The sequence below is a fragment of the Physeter macrocephalus genome, chromosome 14, assembly GCF_002837175.3.
Source record: "Physeter macrocephalus isolate SW-GA chromosome 14, ASM283717v5, whole genome shotgun sequence".
NCBI lineage: Eukaryota > Metazoa > Chordata > Mammalia > Artiodactyla > Physeteridae > Physeter > Physeter macrocephalus.
This window is the reverse complement of record NC_041227.1, coordinates 76,678,448-76,695,946: the sequence shown is the minus strand read 5'-3', so window position 1 is coordinate 76,695,946 and position 17,499 is coordinate 76,678,448. Positions and strand designations below refer to the sequence as shown.

At 41.6% G+C, this 17,499-nt stretch overlaps 1 protein-coding gene across 3 annotated transcripts in view; it reads right to left on the bottom strand.

Moving 5' to 3' along the window:
- The window catches only part of CCZ1 (CCZ1 homolog, vacuolar protein trafficking and biogenesis associated), a 27,747-nt gene extending 22,533 nt beyond the window's left edge, over positions 1-5,214 (bottom strand). Inside the window, exons 1-7 of one of the 3 annotated variants that reach the window (XM_028498347.2) lie at positions 4,976-5,214; positions 3,894-3,991; positions 3,709-3,802; positions 3,351-3,428; positions 2,895-2,942; positions 2,225-2,308; positions 987-1,162 (exon numbers count right to left, since the gene is read on the bottom strand). In XM_028498347.2, the coding sequence (XP_028354148.1) occupies positions 987-1,162; positions 2,225-2,308; positions 2,895-2,942; positions 3,351-3,428; positions 3,709-3,802; positions 3,894-3,991; positions 4,976-5,089 (692 nt within the window). In that variant the 5' untranslated portion in view covers positions 5,090-5,214. The remainder of the gene's footprint in view (positions 1-986; positions 1,163-2,224; positions 2,309-2,894; positions 2,943-3,350; positions 3,429-3,708; positions 3,803-3,893; positions 3,992-4,975) is intronic. The other 2 variants (XM_024119845.3, XM_028498346.2) reach the window with 2 other exon arrangements.
- Positions 5,215-17,499: the final 12,285 nt, after the last annotated feature.

Sequence of the window (17,499 nt, the reverse complement as noted above, 5' to 3'; positions counted from 1 at the left end):
CGGGAAGATCTCACATGCCGCAGAGCAACTAAGCCTGTGCGCCACAACTACTGAGCCTGTGCTCTACAACTACTGAGCCTGTGCTCTACAGCCCACGAGCTACAACGACTGAGCCTGCGTGCTGCAACTACTGAAGCCCGCACACCTAAACCCCATGCTTTGCAACAAGAGAAGCCACTGCAATGAGGAGCCCGCACTCACTGCAACTACAGAAAGCCTGCGTGCAGCAATGAAGACCCAACACAGCCAAAAATAAAAATAAATAAATTTATTTTTTAAAAAAACGTATGAAAATTATGCTTTCCACATTTACCATACTGTTTCTTTGAAGATGTTTTTGGAAAAATACCAAAATAAAAATAGGATTCTTGGGACTTCCCTGGTGGCACAGTGGTTAAGAATCCGCCTGCCAATGCAGGGGACACGGATTCAAGCCCTGGTCCCGGAAGATCCCACATACCGCAGAGCAACTAAGCCCGTGCACCACAACTACTGAGCCTGTGCTCTAGAGCCCGCGAGCCACAACTACTGAGCCCGTGTGCCTAGAACCCATTATCTGCAACAAGAGAAGCCACCGCAATGAGAAGCCCGCGCACTGAAATGAGTAGCCCCCACTCCGCAATGAGTAGCCCCGCTCACCGCAACTAGAGAGAGCCTGCGCACAGCAACAAAGACCCAATGCGGCCAAATATAAATAAATAAATTAATTTTTTTTAAAAAAAGGATTCTTCAACCTAACATTTTCTCTATCTTCCATGGAACCAGTTTTAAACTCCCCTGCTTGGTAATTTCAAACAAAATTACCCTAATTTTGGTTTCAACAATCACTGCCTTATTTTAACAATATCTAAAAAGACACATCCTACCCCTCCACCCCCCACCAGCTATTACTTCCAGTTTGACAACATGCTATCAATGGAGTCATTGCTATTTTATGATCTAAAAGACTTTCTTCTTCTACACACCAAGCCGTAGGGTATACCTACCAGATGAGTTGATCGTTATAGAGAAAGGCAGTGTACTTGACTATACTCAAGCTTTCTTCCATTCTATTAATAAAGGACTGGATTTTCAAATAAGTCATTTTATCCAATGGGAAGAAGCTGATCCCGCCAAAAATGTCAAGTAGGTCGCATGACTGCAAATGCAACGTTTGCAGATACTATAGGAAAAAAATAAGGCATAAAAGTTACTAATAGTATATTGAAGATAGTAGTCTGCCAACTGAAAATAATTAGTCTTAATTTACGGTACAATTACATGCTAGCAAACAGCACACTGCCAAGACCAACACGGAGGTGAGTCACAGGGAACTGGATTTGAAATCAGTACCAATTTCAAAAAATTAAGTTCAAACATAAGTAGTGTTCATTCAGCATTGTGCTATCTCTCTTTGAAGCGTTTAAGTCTTCCTATCAGTGCTCCTCAGATTAGACTGACCTCCACACATGATATCATGGGCCATCTTAGACTAAAATCACGCTGGAAGGGCATACAGTCAGTGTAGATGGACAGGAGAGAAATGAAGACAAGAAGAGGAAGAGGGGACAGTCAGAGTGAATAATTATGGTCATTAAAGTGAAGAAACAAGAAAGAAAAGTACTTCATAAAAACAAAATAATTCAAAAATAGACATCAAAGGTGGTGTAGGGAGAAAGATAAATTGAGTCATTTCTCTAAGATAAACTGGATTTGACCAGGGGAAGGTCAAATATGCAAAATTTACATTGAAGGAGAATGGCAACTGTGTAGACACATTCACATCAGTTGGGAAAGAAAAATCACACTAATCACCACTAAGGGAAGAAAGTCTGTGTCATCTGTGTCACAGCCACAGACTTCACCTTGAGTCAATACAGATTATGCCTGTTTAGTGAACATAATCTATCTGTAAGAATGTGAGATTCTGCTAATTAACCGATCCACCAAACAGGAAGTTTGCTTTTGAGTAAGCCCACAGGGACAGACACAGGTGGGACGAGGATGAAGCCAAAAGACATCTCCAAGATGCTTTAAGGAGCTGTGTACAAATGTCAAGAAGCTCTGATTCAAGAGTGCAAATCTAATAAGTCTCCTCACTGGTCTGATCTTGTCACACTATGCCTGAGGCTCTTGGCCATTTCCAACTTCTAGGTGTTTTTTGTATGTGAGAAACAAACCTGTCTGTGTCTAACAGTCTGTTTGGATAACTACCTAGATTACAAATAAAATTCAAAATACTTACCCGATGGAAGAATTTCTCTAATCTTTCTTTTAGGAGCTTGACACCTCCATCTTCCATGGCTCTAAGAAATGTACCATTAAAAAGCTAATGGTGTAAAAGATTAAAAAAAAAAACAACAGTCATTTTCTTATGTCCTTCAATTTCCCAATATAAGAAGTTCTTCTTTTCCTTTTACATTAATTCCACTAATTTCATCCCCCAGTTCCTTTTGAATATAGAAAATATTTACATGAGAAAGCCTGAGTTATAAGTCACAAAATACCGAAACACTGTTAAGTGATACTGCAAATTTTATTAAATCACCTGTTTTGGGCATTTTTTTTTTTTTAACCTGAACTCACACCTAAGTTTCAGTTTACATAAATAATATTGCCAGACTTCTTCAATCATGCAAATACCTGCACTATGTACTTTCCTCAAGAACATGGACTCTATTGTTCACTAATGCAGATATACTCCTAGCACAAGTCTGGGAAGAGAGAAGGGCTCAGTACTGAGTAAGTGCACGCATAAACCTCAATACTGTTTCAAAGGCCCCATTATTTCCTCCCCCTAAAATGGACACATGGTCACCTTGCAGTCATGTAAAGAGTTAAGAATTATTTTAAGTATCCCATGTAAACTGGGGTAACTGGCTAGACTCTCAATTCAGAAAGCATGTCACGCTTACCTTGTACATGCTGTAGCACTGTTGGAGCACCGAACTATAAACCTTGTCCTACAAACCACACAAAGACATGGCACAGATCTTAATTTAAGGGAAAGCAAAAAAAGTCTATTGCACAGCAAAGGGACAGTGACTCTTGGCAAAGCAATACAGTGCTCATAAACTCGGTCCTATAGTAGTTGTGTGTGGAAAATAAGAGGTATTTAAATTCAATTATGAACCAGTAAGCCTAATTTTTAGGAGGGCTTTAAACACAGATGATCAGAAGGCATTCGTAAGAGACGGTACATATACATTTTTATAAGATTGTGCTAATGGAAATGATAAGCATAAAATTTTGCTGTGTGTACACTGAGAAACTTCTGCAGAAGTGACATAGCTTAAATCTGAAAAAAATAAGTCACTCAAGATACTAACAAATTTTTTTCTAAAAATATGAAATAAAAAATGACACATTACCAGCAACTCCTCCTCTTGGTATTCGACAACTGGTTTTCCATCCTTACTTTGCTTTTCAATTATGGGATTCCTAACAACCTACAAAGTTTGATCAACTGAAATTACACAATGTATCAACTATATGCGTTTTAAATTTTCCCCTAAATTAAAAAACTTGGACATGTCCCAACCCAAAACTTCTTAAAAGAGCCCCAATAACAAATACACCAAACAGGAGTCTGATTTTTAAACTGCCACCAACCCTACTGTAACTCTCCTCAGATGCAATGACTGGAGGACTTTCCTGAATTCCTAACAGTAAAGATCACCCATCACTTTATAATACAAATTCAAAAAGGTGTACTGTGTATGTAAATACCATGACCATCCAGAAATTTTCTTCTGGTTCATTGAAGAACTGTCTGTTCTTCTGTGTATGTAAAGATTTTGCAGGTTTTGATGGACTAAAGGTCCTAAAAAGATTAAAAGAATGTTAGGGACAATTCTCCAGCATAAGTTTTAAGAATTCACTGAACTCTGCAAAAGCACATTGAAAAGTATTACCTTGTAAACTGTACAATAGCTTCACATAATCCGACATTTCTAATTTTTTCATTCTTTTCTACTTCATTTGGATAGTAAAACAAAATTTTATTTTCCTCCTAAAGTATGAAGAAACAGAATCACAACATCGACATAAGCATTTTTTCCGTCTTAGCTGTTGAAAGTGCTACATTTACTGTCAACCTCTCGTGCCATACACGTTAGCTGGCAAAACAAAACAAAGCACCCTTTTTTAGAAAAACAAAAATTATCTTCTCACGGTGTAAACAACGCCCACCTGCCTGAAAGGTAATTGTGATGATCGGTAAATCATATGCCATCTGAAATAGCATTAGACAACTATTCTGAAAACACAGTCTTTGGATTTCTTTCCTCATGCTAATTTATAATACACCAACGCTTGTTAAGAAATAAGCGTGTGTCCAGGTGCACAGACTTACACCTCCCCACACATTAAACCCAGCAAGTTCACAGGCATTTGGACCGACAGCCTTTAAAAGGACCGTGATTTCCTGCCAACACAACCTACCGCCGGACATCCGTTGAGGAAATCACCGTCCCCACCTTAAAAAATAACCATTAAAAAAACCCACCCGCCCCCATCCGATTTAATTTATTAATTTGGGAAAAAAACCTTTCTGAAGATCCCCCAAGCCTGCATTTAAAGGACTACATTCTCCCACTCTCGTTCCACGCTTTTAGGCGGGGACTTCTAGCAACAAAGACGTAAACTCAACTTTAATCACCCAGGATTGATGTAGAGAAGAGAGACTCCACCTGTGTGGAGTGATTAGCCTGACGCACCTTCACTCCATACACAGGCTTTGATCCAGGACCTAGAACACACCCTGCCCGCGTTGGCTGGCCCCCGCCGTAGCCCCTGGCCCGCGCACACACCTGGCACAAAGCAGCCCGGTAAATGCCGCTCGACGAGGGCAGGGTGACAGGTGCTGCCCGGCTCCGGGAGGGCCGGGGCCGCCTGCCGGGCGCACCCTGCGGCTGCTCGGGCCCGACGCCGTACCGCCGCCCCACGCCCTCCTCGGCCGCTTACGGACGCCCGCGCGCGGCCCCGCTCCGCTTACCTCTCCCTCGCGCGGCCCGAAGCGCGGGTTGTAGATGAAGAAGCTCAGCAGCGCCGGCGGGAACTGCTTCTCCTGGGCCGCCCCAGCTCCTGCCCCGGCCGCCGCTGCCGCCATCCCGGCCCGGCCCCCCAGCCTCGGGAGCCTCCCTCTGCCCGCCCAAATACAGCTGCCGCGCGGAGACCGCACTTCCGCCTCGCTCGCCGTCGTCCCGGAAGTGGCCGCTGCCGGCCCGGAAGAAGAATTCGCAGCCCACCTTCCTCTTCTGGCGCGACTGTGTGGATTCGTTCCCGTTTGTGTCCTGGGTAGGTGTTTCTTATAACTGTAAGAGTTAAGTTGAGGGTGAAATCGGTTTTTTTAGTTTGTTCGCAGATTTCTGGCCTGGCTGAAGGCGAGGGTTGCGTGTTTAAAGAAAAATGAAACGGACATAGTTTTCTGTAGAAGGTAGTGTGAAAGTGCAAAGGAAGCCCCTGCGTTAGGGGGCGGTCGTGCGTTCAGCCAGGCAACTCGTGAATTTTTATCATCTACAGGGTCCCTCCGGGCGTTTGTGGGCCTTTTTTTTTCCCTCTTTGAGAGACCTCAGGTGACCGCTGGATCAAACCAAACCGTCCGGACTGTGCTGTACGCGGATTCCTCTGGCTTCAGGGAGAAAGTTTGCTGCACATGGCGAGGCGCGGTGTGTGGCCTAAGCGGGGCAGAGCTTGGCATCTCCCCATAGTGCCCAGTCCCAGACCTTGGAGCGCAGGGCATCGCCCTTTTCCGCTTTTGGGGCCTGTGAATTGTGGCAGTTGGAACGGCTCATTATGTCTGGCACTTGGAGTTCAAGCCCTTGCAGCAGACCGCTTGACCAAACTCAAGATTTTAGTTTAGGTTATCCCTCCCAGATTAGGTTTGGAAACAGGGCTTCTTATCCAGCCTGGCAAAATAGACCTTCACGTTTAGGGAGGCGGTGTTGGAATTTGGACATCAGACAGATCTGGGTACTTATTCTAGCTCTGTCACTCCCTAGGCGTGCATCCTTGGACTGATTATGTAACCTTTCTCAAGTGTCTGTGTCTTACATGTAAAACAACTAACAGTAAATACCTTTCTAGTAGGAATTTCACTTTAAGAATTAAATGGGTGGGGCTAATGCTTTTCTAGTAGGAATTTCACTTTAAGAATTAAATGGGTGGGGATTCCCTGGTGGCACAGTGGTTAAGAATCCACCTGCCAATGCAGGGCACACGGGTTTGAGCCCTGGTCCGGGAAGATCCCACATGCCACGGAGCAACTAAGCCTGTGCGCCACAACTACTGAGCCTGCTCTCTAGAGCCTGCGTTCCACAACTACTGAAGCCCAGGTGCCACAACTACTGAAGCCCACATGCCTAGAGCCTGTGCTCTGCAACAAGAGAAACCACCACAGTGAGAAGTCCGCGTACCTCAACAAAGAGCAGACCCCGCTTTCTGCAGCTAGTGAAAGCCCACGTGCAGCAAGAAGACCCAATGCAGCCAAAAATAAATAAGTAAAAAAAAAAAAAAAAAAAAATTCGTGGGAATTCCTTGGTGGTCCAGTGGTTAGGACTTGGCAGTCTCACTGCCTGGCCTGTATTCAGTCCCTGGTTGGGGAACTAAGATCCTGCAAGCCACACTGTGCTGGGCAAGAAAAAAAAAATTAAATGGGACTATGATTGTATGTATAGTAGTTCCCAGCCCTTAGTCATTATTCAACAAAAGGTAACTGTCCTTACTTGCTTTAGTGTATGACATTCTCCTGTTAGAAAGACTTGTTTTGACATTAAAGTAATAATTTTCAAAGAATTCTAGGGTAGCAAAATCCCCTCTCCCCTTTTTATCCCCCTCCAAAGTCTGTCAGAACTTCTAATATATTAAGTAGACACAGAGCTACCCTGGTTGAATGTGAGAGGATTGAGACCTAAGAGTACGTCCCTCTGGCCTTTTCCAGGAGCTACCCGCCCCTCAATCTCTATCTCCCTGGGGGACCCTAAAGCACCTGCACAGGACCCTGGGGCTCCAGGGACCATAATTTGAAAACTCCAGGTTAAAGAATTCTTTCCTCTGTCTCAGAACAAATGCTGTTGGAAGAGTAGTAGAAAGAGCCCAGGGCTTAGGTTGGAACACCTGAATTTTAGTTCTGGTTTTGTCACTTACCAGTGTATGACCTTTTACTACTCACTTAACTTCTTTGACCTCAGTTTCCTCCTCTGAAAAATGAGATTAATGCCTGCCTCAAAGGGTTATTGCAAATATTACATTAGATGATACAAATGAAGTGCAAAGTCCTATATACATGTCGTGAGATAACATTTTATAGCATTATAGCATTCTCCCCAGCACGCCTCTACTTCCTTGATTACTTTGCCTCCTGTGCCCCGTTCAGTCAGTTGCATTGATTGCCACAGGAGAGAAATGATATAAAAACAAACAAAAAAAATCAAAACCAGAAATCAAAATGCTTTTAAGTTTCAAAAGCCAAGGAAACAAGAAAGCTTAGGTAGTGATGCATCCCCCCCTCTCACAGTCCTAGGGTGTTGCCTGGGTGTGAGGTGGGAGGAGTAATGATGACAGATACTTAGATGTGCTTGGAGATCTCAGAGGAGAGAGGACGTGGATGTGTACATTGTTCCCTGTGGATCTGGGGAGGTGGCAGGCCTTGCAGAGTTCCCCTCAGCATCAAGCATGATGCAACAACAGTAGGGTAGCTGTGGCCACGTGAGTGTCTAGGCTGTAAGTGCTACTTTGATGCAGGAAGCAACCAAATGTTTTACTTGTGCACAGAAGTAATTCAGAGAAAGCCAGACCTGAGATGCCATAAGATGAGGACAAAGAGAAGCTAGCTGTGGCCTAGGTGGACCCACCACCGAAGGCCACAAGACTAGAGAGGAATGAGAATGACTCAGTGGTCACTAGTATGGACTGAGCACCAGATATTCCTTTCCCATGAAGCGCTTTGGAGTACCCAGTTCCTCTCTCCAACCAGGGAAAGAAGGGTGAGGAGGAGGCTGATTGCCTTATGTCATCCTGAATTATGATTCTGTCACCGAGCATGATGGGGATTCAAATCTAAGTCCAGTTATAGAAATAGAAAATTAGATCCTTTGCACAGAGAATTTGTGAACTGAGAAGGGGAGGCCAATTTGGAGACGTAGGAGGCTCCTGAGCATCCTTTGTCCCACAAATGCACTGAACGTACAGCTACACACAGAGTCGTTTCATCTGAGAGAAATCTAGAAACTAGCTGAATGACTCCCACATGGAAGGTGAATGAGAAAATACCCACATCAAAACGGGCAGCAAAGTCTGAGACACACTCTTGCCGTATAAGCCCCACCTCCTGCACAGCTCCATACGATTGGGAGGAAATCCCCAACTCCTAGCTTCTCCTTGAGGAGTGATGGGTTTGGACTGCACATCCAGCACCTCAACTTTTAAGAGTCTCACTGAGAGGGCTTCCCTGGTGGCGCAGTGGTTGCGAGTCCGCCTGCCAATGCAGGGGATGCGGGTTCGTGCCCCCGTCCGGGAGGATCCCACATGCCGCGGAGCAGCTGGGCCCGTGAACCATGGCCACTGAGCCCGTGCATCTGAAGCCTGTGCTCCACAACGGGAGAGGCCACAGCAGTGAAAGGCCCGTGTGCCGCAAAAAAAAAAAAAAAAAGAGTCTCACTGAGGGCCAGTCCCCCAAAACACTTGACTCAAATCCAGTGGGATTTGTATCCACCAGACCCACAGGACTATAGCAAGCAAAGGAGCAGTTCTTAATGGGCACACGAGCACATGCAATGGCCGTTTCCCCAAGGCTCAGTGCAGAGGGAGCAGACAAAAATGCCTGTCGTTCTGTCTTCCCTGGAAGGGATTTGACTGCATGCTTTCCAAACTGCTGCCTAAGGGTCTGCTTCTAATTTAGCACTCATCTAAAGGCTGGCTGTGATCCTCCTTGAAGCGCCAAATAGCTGATGGGTGCTTTCCCTGACTTTCCCACTGGTTCACTCCAACAGTGAAACCAAGTCACCATTTCTTCCTGGAGGACCTTGTCCACACATCTAGTCCCCCAACATTTACAGCTGCCACCCAAGTGTGGGCCCCCAAGTTACCTGGCTTTGGTAGCCAACCAGGCTTACATTCACAAGTCCCACAGCACCACATCAAACAAAAAGCAGTTTTTAAACAGATTCAAGAGCACCTCCCAGTGGCTGTACTGCTGGGCTCAGTGCAGAGGGAGTAGGCTCCTCTGGACGAATACGTGTTAGACGAGATGGCCCTAACAGACATACACAGAACATTCCAAACAGCAGCAGCAGAATAACCATTCTTAAGCACACATGAAACATTTTCCAGGATGGATCATATATTACACCACAAAATAAGTTTTAATAAATTTAAGAAGATTGAAATCCTATCAAGCATCTTTTCCAATGACAAATGGTATGAAACTAGAAATCAGTTACAAGAAGAAAACTGGAAAATTCATAAATATGTGGAGATTAAACAACATGCTTTTGAAGAACCAATAGGTCAAAGAAGAAATCAAAAAGGGAAATTAAAAAATCTAGAGACAAATGACAGTGGAAACATACCCTACCAAAACTTATTGGATGCAGCAAAAGCAGTTCCAAGAGGGAAGTTTGTAGCAATAAATACCTATAATAAGAACAAAGAAAGAACTCAAACAATTTAAACCTCAAGGAACTAGAAGAAGAAGAACAAACGAATCCCAAATTTAGTAGAGGGAAAGAAATAACAAAGGTCAGATTGAAAATAGATAGATACTAAAAAGATGATAGAAAATACCAGTGAGACTAAGAGCTGGTTTTTTGAAAAGATGAACAAGATAGACAAACTGTTAGCTAAACTAAGGAAAAGAAAGAGGACCCAAAGTCAGAAATGAAAGAGAAGATATTACAATTGATAATACAGAAATACTAAGGATCATAAGAAACTACTATGAACAACCAACAAATTATATAACCTAGAAGAGATGGATAAGTCACTAGAAATATACAGCCTGCCAAGACTGAATCATGAAGAAATAAAAAATCTGAACAGACTAATTACTAATTTGGACATTGAATTAGTAATCAAAACCTCCCAACAACAAAAGTTCAGGACCTGGGTGCTTTCCCTGACTTTCCCACTGGTTCACTCCAACAGTGAAACCAAGTCACCATTTCTTCCTGGAGGACCTTGTCCACACATCTAGTCCCCCAACATTTACAGCTGCCACCCAAGTGTGGGCCCCCAAGTTACCTGGCTTTGGTAGCCAACCAGGCTTACATTCACAAGTCCCACAGCACCACATCAAACAAAAAGCAGTTTTTAAACAGATTCAAGAGCACCTCCCAGTGGCTGTACTGCTGGGCTCAGTGCAGAGGGAGTAGGCTCCTCTGGACGAATACGTGTTAGACGAGATGGCCCTAACAGACATACACAGAACATTCCAAACAGCAGCAGCAGAATAACCATTCTTAAGCACACATGAAACATTTTCCAGGATGGATCATATATTACACCACAAAATAAGTTTTAATAAATTTAAGAAGATTGAAATCCTATCAAGCATCTTTTCCAATGACAAATGGTATGAAACTAGAAATCAGTTACAAGAAGAAAACTGGAAAATTCATAAATATGTGGAGATTAAACAACATGCTTTTGAAGAACCAATAGGTCAAAGAAGAAATCAAAAAGGGAAATTAAAAAATCTAGAGACAAATGACAGTGGAAACATACCCTACCAAAACTTATTGGATGCAGCAAAAGCAGTTCCAAGAGGGAAGTTTGTAGCAATAAATACCTATAATAAGAACAAAGAAAGAACTCAAACAATTTAAACCTCAAGGAACTAGAAGAAGAAGAACAAACGAATCCCAAATTTAGTAGAGGGAAAGAAATAACAAAGGTCAGATTGAAAATAGATAGATACTAAAAAGATGATAGAAAATACCAGTGAGACTAAGAGCTGGTTTTTTGAAAAGATGAACAAGATAGACAAACTGTTAGCTAAACTAAGGAAAAGAAAGAGGACCCAAAGTCAGAAATGAAAGAGAAGATATTACAATTGATAATACAGAAATACTAAGGATCATAAGAAACTACTATGAACAACCAACAAATTATATAACCTAGAAGAGATGGATAAGTCACTAGAAATATACAGCCTGCCAAGACTGAATCATGAAGAAATAAAAAATCTGAACAGACTAATTACTAATTTGGACATTGAATTAGTAATCAAAACCTCCCAACAACAAAAGTTCAGGACCAGATGGCTTCACTGGTGAATTCTACCAAACATTTAAAGAATTAATACCAGTACTCTCAAACTCTTCCAAAAACAGAAGAGGAGAAAACACTTCTAAACTCATTTCACAAAGCCAGCATTATCCTAACACCAAAGTCAGAAAAAGAAACTACAAGAAAAGAAGATAACAGGCCAATACCCCTGATGGACATAGATGCAAAAAACCCTCAACAAAATATTAGCAAACTGAATTCAACAGTATATTAAAAGGATCATACACCATGATCAAGTGGAATTTATTCCAGGGATGCAAGGATGGTTCAGCATCCATAAATCAATCAATATGATACACTACATTAACAAAATGAAGGATAAAAGTCATATAATCATCACAATGGATGGAGGAAAAGCATTTGACAAAATTCAACATCCTTTTATGATAAAAACTCCCAAAAAACTGGATATAGAAGGAATGTACCTCAACATAATAAAGCCCATAAATGATAAAACCACAGCTAACATCATGCTCAACAGTGAACAGCTAAAAGCTTTTCCTTTAAGATTGGGAACAAGACAAGGATGCCCACTCTAATCACTTTTATTCAACATAGTACTGGAGGCCCTAGCCTGAGCAATTAGGCAACAAAAAGAAATAAAAAGTCATCGAAGTCATAAAGGAAGAAGTAAAATGGTCTCTTTTGCAGACAACATGATCTTATATAAAGAAAACCCTAAAGACTCTACCAAAAATCTGTTAGAATAAACAAATTCAGTAAAGTTGCAGGATATAATATCAATACACAAAAATCAGTTGTGTTTCTATACACTAACAATAAAATATCAGAAAGTGAAATTAAGAAAACAATCCTATTTACAGTAGTATCAAAAAGCATTAACTACTTAGGAATAAATTTAACTGAAGTGAAAGATCTGTGCACTTAAAATTATAAAACTGATGAAAGAAATTGAAGAAGACAAAATAAATGGAAGATATTTTGTGTTCATGGATTGGAAGAATTAATATTACTAAAATGTCAGTACTACCAAAGTGATCTACAGATTCAGTGTAATTCTTATCAAAATTCTAATGGCATTTTTCATAGATATAGAAAAAAAAATCCTAAAATTCATATGGCACTACAGAAGGCCCCATATAGCCAAAGCAATCTTGAAAAAGAAGAACAAAGCTGGAGGCATCTCATTTCCGTATTTCAAACTATACTACAAGGCTATAGGAATAAAAACAGAATGGTATTGTCATAAAAACAGACACATAGATCAATAGAACAGAATAGAGAGCCCAGAAATAGATCCATGTATATAGATCTCTATTTTAAACAATACACACAAATCAACTCAAAATGGATTAAAGACTTGAGCTTAAAAGCTAAAACAGTAAAACTACTAGAAAAACACAGGGGGTAAGCTCCTTGACAGTGGTCCTGGCAATGATTTTTTGGATTTGGCACCAAAAGAGAAAGCAACAAAATAAAAAATGAGACTACATCAAACTAAAAAGCTGCACAGCAAAAGGAAACCATAAATAAAATGAAAAGTCAACCTACGGAATGGAGGAAAATATTTGCAAACCACACATCTGATAAGGGGTTAATATCCAAAATATCAAGGAATTAATACAACTCAATAGAAAAAAATAACACAAAAAATGGGCAAAGGATCTGAATAGACATCTCTCCAAAGAAGACATCCAAATGGCCAACAGGTACACTAAAAGTTACTCAACATCACTAATCAGGGAAATACAAATCAAAACTACAATAAGATATCACCTAACACCAGTCAGGTTTATTTTTAAAAAGGCAAGAGAGAGTAAATGCTGGCCAGGATGTAGAGAAAAAGGAACTCTGGTGCACTATGAGTGGGAATGTAAATTGGTGCAGCCACTATGGAAAACAGTGTGGAGATTCCTCAGAAAGTTAAAAATAGAACTACAGTGTGATTCAGCCATTCCACTTGTGAGTATATATCCAAAGGAAATGAGGTCATTATCTAGAAGAGATATCTGTACTCCCATGTTCATTGCAGCATGATTCACAATATCCAAGGTATGGAAACAATCTAAGTGTCCGTTGATGGATGAATGAATAAACAAAATGAGGCATATATGTACACAATGGAGTATTATTCAGCCATGAGAAAAAAGGAAATCCTGCCATTTGTGACAACATGGATGAGGCTGGAGGGCATTATGCTGAGAGAAATAAGCCAGACGGAGAAAGACAAATAGTGTGTGGCATCACTTATACGTGGAAACTTTTTAAAAAATAAATGGAATTCGAAACAGAGAGTAGAATAACGATGGTTGCCAGGGACTGGATGGTGGTGGTGAGGGAAGTAGGGAGAGGCTGGTAAAAGGGTACAAACTTTCAGTTAATAAGATAGATAAGGTCTAAGGATGTAATGTAAACATGGTGATTATAGTTAATAACACTGTATTGTATAACTGAAATTTGCTAAGAAAGTAGAATTAAGTATTTTCATTAAAAAAAGTAAATATATGAGGCAATGGATGTGTTTCTTAACTTGACGGTGGGAATCCTTTCACAATCCATGCATATATAAAATCACCACGTTCTACACTTTAATATATCACAATTTTAAATGTCAGCTATACCTCAGTAAAGCTGAAAAAAAGAAAAAGAATTTGTGGACTCAAAATTCCGGGGGAATAAGATATAGGCACAGTTCCAGGTAAGAAGGCACAGTTCCAGGGAGGGAGGTTCTAGACATGTTCTCACATATGTCTGTCTCCCTGCTAACAAGAAAAGTGAGCTTGTCAATGGTAGGACCCAACTGGAGTCATCCTCTTGTTCCTATTGTGCAGTGCAATGCCTGCCTTAAAGGACACAGTGTAAGTGTATTGATGGATCCATTATGGAGGTAGGAACAGGGAGGGTGGAGAAACGGACTTTTCCCCTTCATAGTTCTGTCTGCTGCATGCTGTGCAGACAGAGCTCGGGTACAGGCTGATCAGACATTTTACTGAGTTCTCTCCACCCTACGCTCATCTCAGTACTGAGCTCCAAGAGGAAACTGCTGGCTAGAGGTCTGGGTGTGATATATACCTCCAAGGCCACCTGTACAAAGAGCCACTTCCTCTCTGCTGGCAGAAATAACAGACCCATGAGTCAAGTAATCGATCTTTTCTCTGTTGACTTAGAGCCCAGAGACTGTGTCATTCAGAGGTGACCTTCATCCTGAGGGTACATCTCCCTCCTGCAGTTAAAATTGTCCTTGATCTCCGTCTCCTTCTGTGATCACCTGTAAAGGATCTTCCAAAATGTGATTCTTTTTATTAAAAAATGAAAAACCTGAAGGAAATTTGGTAAATCAGTGTTCAGCTGGAGAATGAGAACCATCTAGAAAAAATATATATATGTGTGTATTATATATAATGTAACTTTTTAGGTATGAATTACAGGCATTATGCAATTATGTAGTCATGTAATATATACAGTGATATATATAAATGTATGTATTACATACATACATTTGAGCTTGTGAGGTCTGGTTCAATAGTCTCTATAAGGCTGTTGCCTTCATCTGATGCTGAAGCTTGAAATCTGCAGAGCAGACAGGAAGGGAAGATGGATGTAAAGAGGGGTAGAGTGAGGAGAAACTGGAGCCCCTAGGGACAGACTGGAACTCATGTCAGTCTCTCACTGCCCCCAACTCTGATGTCCTTCAGGAAAGGCTGGTGTCCTTTGTCACAGAAGGAAGCGCACCTGGAGCTGGGAGCAGCAAGGAGGGGAGCCAGCAGGTAAGCTACCCCCGCACCGACCTCTGGAGCATCAGTACCGTGGCTGCTTCACTCCCACCCTCCTAATCCCAGGCAAGATGTCTCCTGCGGCCCACCCTACCAGATACCTACAGCCTAAGCAAGATGACATATTACAAAGCAACCAGATAGTTCCTGCCAGGCTTTGATACAGTGAGGCGGTAGGTACACAGGGGTTTGCTACATATCTGTGTAGTCTCAGATGTATGTTTGACGTACCTTTTACAATTTAAGGTGTGAGTCCATCTACATTCATTGTAGAACCCGTAAGAAAACGATGTCAAAATCCACGCCCTTCCAAAAGAAGTCGACTTTTTGGAACCAGTTAAAACATTATGTAAATGAATAGCCTTTCCAGTGAATCAATTAACAGGCCAGATGGAAACGATCCCGGTGATTCCAATTTCATCTGTCTTCTTAAGTGTTTGCAAAGTAATACCATACCTTAACGTTAGCAGAAGAGATATAAGATAGGTTTTTGCTTGAAATTGGATTCCTGAGTACTCATTACACAAAATAAAACTGCAGTCGTTACACGGAATTAACTATGTAGCTTGTAAACCTGAACAACTAGACAAATATTTCACATCTTCGCCATTTTGCTACACTTTGTGTTCGAGCTGGAAAGAGCTGCGAAAACCTAGACGTTAAAAAATTGTTCGCGTATTTCATAAAGTGCAGAGGCTGAAGCAAAATACTAAATAACGTTTCAAGGATTTTAATAATTTTCATTAGTCTCAACAATTAAGCACATTCACGAAGCTGACTTTGCGATCGTGTTCCGTTAAATTATAACTACCAAACTATAAACTAAAATTATAGTTAAGTAAAAATATCCAAATTAAAGCCACTGTTGCCACCCTATTTTATTAGCAATTAGGGAAAATAAGAGACACCAGGTTTTTCAGCTCTGTGACCGGCTAGGCAATCTAGGCCCTCGTTTCAAAGTCAAAATAACATCCTTCTACTGCTGAGAACATGCTTTCTGGAGGTGGGTTGATTGGGTGAATTCTACATGTCTGGTTTTTGTTTTCTCGAGTTACTATGCTCCCCCACTGACAAAGCCTTCACTCTCATCTCGTTGTTCTGTAATCCTACCAGCTGGAGATAACTACTGTTAACATTTTGCTATATGTCCTTTCACTCTTTTTTTTCCACGAGGCACGTATTGAATAGGACACATTTAAAAATTAATTGTTTGTACTATATTTACATGATGACTAAAACTAGGGAAATTTTTGAAAACATTTTTTGTTTTCACATTATACTTAACACTAAAATTTGGAAATGCTAATGTTGCTACAAAATTTCAACTTAGAAAAATAACCCCCAAAATGAAAAGTGCTAATTCACAGGTATGTTCAAGTGCCCAGAGCTGTTATTACCTGCATTCAGAGTAGAATACTCACCCCCTGCCCCAAACACCCCAGATGCAAACGATATAATTAAAAATTGGTATGGATCAAGACCACACAAGATTATTGTTTCATTTAAGCATACCAGCTGACATTTTTGGGGTGTTAAATATAGAGAGATGGCTCCTTTTGATTGCTGTTTATTAGCTACCGACAAGAGACTGAAATTAAATTCCTAGGACTGGGTTAGAAGAACGAAAAATTGATGTAATTGAAACGGGCAAAAATAATTTGGATTGTACTTTTGAAACAGTAGAATGAACACAATTCATGAATAACCGACCATCATCCTACGTATGGAAAATTTGTGGCGATTCATCCTTTTGTATACATCCATCCTCTAAGCAGTTTCCCCAAGACATTCAGAACATCAGTACGATCCAATGCCACAGTGTCCCCTGGGTGCTCCAAATAACCCCTCCAGTGATTATTCCCATACAGATCCCCTCTTGAGTGACAGGAAAGAAATAACAGAAATCCACGATCTTTACCTAGATGCTGTGAGGCTGCCTTTGCTGCTCCAGTGGATGATGGATTGCTTAGGCGAGTAAAAGCTCATAACCATTATTTAAAAGCGTCGTCCTTCACATTGTTTCTCCGAGGCATATGGTAGCCAGAGCCCCGTGGAAAGAGGGCTACAGGATCACGCTGAGTATTTAAAGTGTCCCCCTTCAGAATTGCTGGGATGAAGAGCCCTTAGTTGGGAAGGGCCAACGGAGTGAATAGAAATATCAGGAGGGTCAGAGTACCCACGTGGTGCGGCGGTGAAGACAACATGTGGATTGTTTTAGGAATCAGGGCTCTTAGGTCATCGGTACTGGCCCAGAAAGCCCTCTGCTGGTACCTGGGAGACATTGTCACACACCCAGGGAAGCTAGAGGTGGGGAGGAACTAACCCAGTTCCTGCCAGGCTGGCCGGGGAGTGAGGAGAGCAGGGAAGGCGCAGGTGTGCACCGAGAGAGGGGAAGAGAGAGCCGGGAAATGACGCAGCTCCGTTCTTTGGCTCTCCCCAAAGAGTGCTTCATTTTCAGGCTAGATTTCCCCAGTTTGACTCATCTGAAAACGACCTTTAT